Source organism: Coturnix japonica, chromosome 2 (assembly GCF_001577835.2).
Source record: "Coturnix japonica isolate 7356 chromosome 2, Coturnix japonica 2.1, whole genome shotgun sequence".
NCBI lineage: Eukaryota > Metazoa > Chordata > Aves > Galliformes > Phasianidae > Coturnix > Coturnix japonica.
In genome coordinates, this window is record NC_029517.1 from 134,254,688 (window position 1) to 134,257,305 (window position 2,618).

General features: G+C 49.5%; 1 protein-coding gene across 1 annotated transcript in view; it reads right to left on the reverse strand.

Moving 5' to 3' along the window:
* RECQL4 (RecQ like helicase 4) overlaps window positions 1-2,618 on the reverse strand; it is a 41,954-nt gene that overhangs the window by 22,465 nt on the left and 16,871 nt on the right. The window contains exon 9 of the mRNA XM_032442600.1: window positions 1,388-1,524. Within this exon, the coding sequence (XP_032298491.1) occupies window positions 1,388-1,524 (137 nt within the window). The remainder of the gene's footprint in view (window positions 1-1,387; window positions 1,525-2,618) is intronic.

A 2,618-nucleotide genomic window follows, 5' to 3' on the forward strand; every position in this document is an offset into this window, starting at 1 on the left:
TATATAGGGGATATGGGGGATATAGGGTGGAGGTGGGAGTGCAGGGAGACGGCACTGAGACCATGGGATAATGAGGAGACCTGGAAAGGATAGAGAGATAGAGGGGTTATGGGGCTGAGAGCTATGGGGATAGATAGGGGATAGAGGGGTTATGGGGGTTATGGGGCTTAGGCCTATAGGGGGATATAGTGGTACAGCTGAGACCTATGGGGGATATAGGGGCAGAGGTGAGATCTATGGGGGATATAGGGGATATAGGGGCAGAGCTGAGATCTATGGGGGATATAGGGGCAGAGCTGAGATCTATGGGGGATATAGGGGCAGAGCTGAGATCTATGGGGGATATAGGGGTTATGGGGCTGAGAGCTATGGGGGATATAGGGGATATAGGGGTTATCGGGCTGAGAGCTATGGGGGATATAGGGGATATGGGGCAATGATGAGACCTATGGGGGATAGAGGGGATATGGGGGCTGAGACCTATAGGGGATATATGGGTTATGGGGCACAGCTGAGACCTATGGGGGATATAGGGGTTGTGGGGGTTATGGGGCAATGATGAGACCTATGGGGGATATAGGGGTTGTGGGGGTTATGGGGCAATGATGAGACCTATGGGGGATATAGGGGATATAGGGGTTATGGGGCAGAGCTGAGACCTATAGGGGATAGAGGGCAGGGGGTTATGGGGCAGAGCTGAGACCTATAGGGGATATAGGGGTTATGGGATCTTGGAGGTCTTTTTCAACCCTATTGATCCCATTTAGGATCATGGTGGGGTTGGGTTGGGGATCCTACAGATCTAATAAGCCCTACTGATCCCATTTAAGGTCACTGTAAGGTTATGGGATCTTGGAGGTCTAATCCAACCCTATTGATCCCATTTAGGGTTATGGGATCTTGGAGGTCTATTATCCAACCCTATTGATCCCATTTAGGGTCATAGTGGGGTTATGGGATCTTGGGGGTCTCCTCCAACTCTACTGATCCCATTTAGGGTCATAGAGAGGTTATGGGATCTTAGGGGTCTCCTCCAACCCTATTGATCCCATTTAGGGTCCTTTTAGGGTCGGGTTATGGGATCCAACCCTATTGATCCCATATAGGGTCCTTTTATGGTTGTCTTATGGGATCCAACCCTACTGATCCCATATAGGGCCCTTTTAGGGTCGGGTTATGGGATCCAACCCTATTGATCCCATATAGGGCCCTTTTAGGGTCGGGTTATGGGATCCAACCCTATTGATCCCATATAGGGTCCTTTTAGGGTCGGGTTATGGGATCCAACCCTATTGATCCCATATAGGGTCCTTTTAGGGTCGGGTTATGGGATCCAACCCTACTGATCCCATATAGGGCCCTTTTAAGGTCGGGTTATGGGATGTACCTGATCGTCCATCAGTGACACCAATGGGGACACGACGATGGCGACGCTGCGGGATCGTTTGTGATAGAGATAAGCCGGGAGCTGATAACACAGAGACTTCCCCAACCCCGTGGGGAGCAGCACCAGCGTCGAGAGCCCTATAGGGGATAGAGGGGGTTATGGGGTGGGATATGGGGTTATATGGGGTTATATGGGATATATGAGAGTCCTATAGGGGATATATGGGGTTATGGGGTGGGATATGGGGTTATATGGGGTTATATGGGATATATGAGAGTCCTATAGGGGATAGAGGGGGTTATGGGGTGGGATATGGGGTTATATGGGGGGATATGGGGTTATATGGGGTTATATGGGGTGATATGGGGTTATATGGGTTATATGGGGGGATATGGGGTTATATGGGGTTATATGGGATATATGAGAGTCCTATAGGGGATATATGGGGTTATGGGGTGGGATATGGGGTTATATGGGATTATATGGAATATATGAGAGTCCTATAGGGGATAGAGGGGGTTATGGGGGTGGGATATGGGGTTATATGGGGTTATATGGGATATATGAGAGCCCTATAGGGGATATAGGGGTCTATGGGGTGGGATATGGGGTTATACGGGATATATGAGAGTCCTATAGGGGATATAGGGGGTTATGGGGTGGGATATTGGGTTATATGGGGTTATATGGGATATATGAGAGTCCTATAGGGGATATAGGGGTCTATGGGGTGGGATATGGGGTTATACGGGATATATGAGAGTCCTATAGGGGATAGAGGGGGTTATGGGGTGGGATATGGGGTTATATGGGATATATGGGGTTATATGGGATTATATGGAATATATGAGAGTCCTATAGGGGATATAGGGGGTTATGGGGTGGGATATGGGGTTATATGGGGTTATATGGGATATATGAGAGCCCTATAGGGGATAGAGGGGGTTATGGGGTGGGAATGGGGTTATGGGGTGGGATATGGGGTTATGGGGGGATATGGGGTTATATGGGGGGATATGGGGTTATATGGGGCTAATGGAACTCTATGAGGTTCCTATGGGGCTCTATGGGAGGATGTGGGGAGCAGCACCAGCGTGGAGAGTCCTATAGGGGATATATGGGGTTATGGGGGGGGATATGGGGTTATGGGGGGATATGGGGTTATATGGGGGGATATGGGATGATATGGAGGGATATGGGGCATATGGAACTCTATGGGGGTCTTATGGGG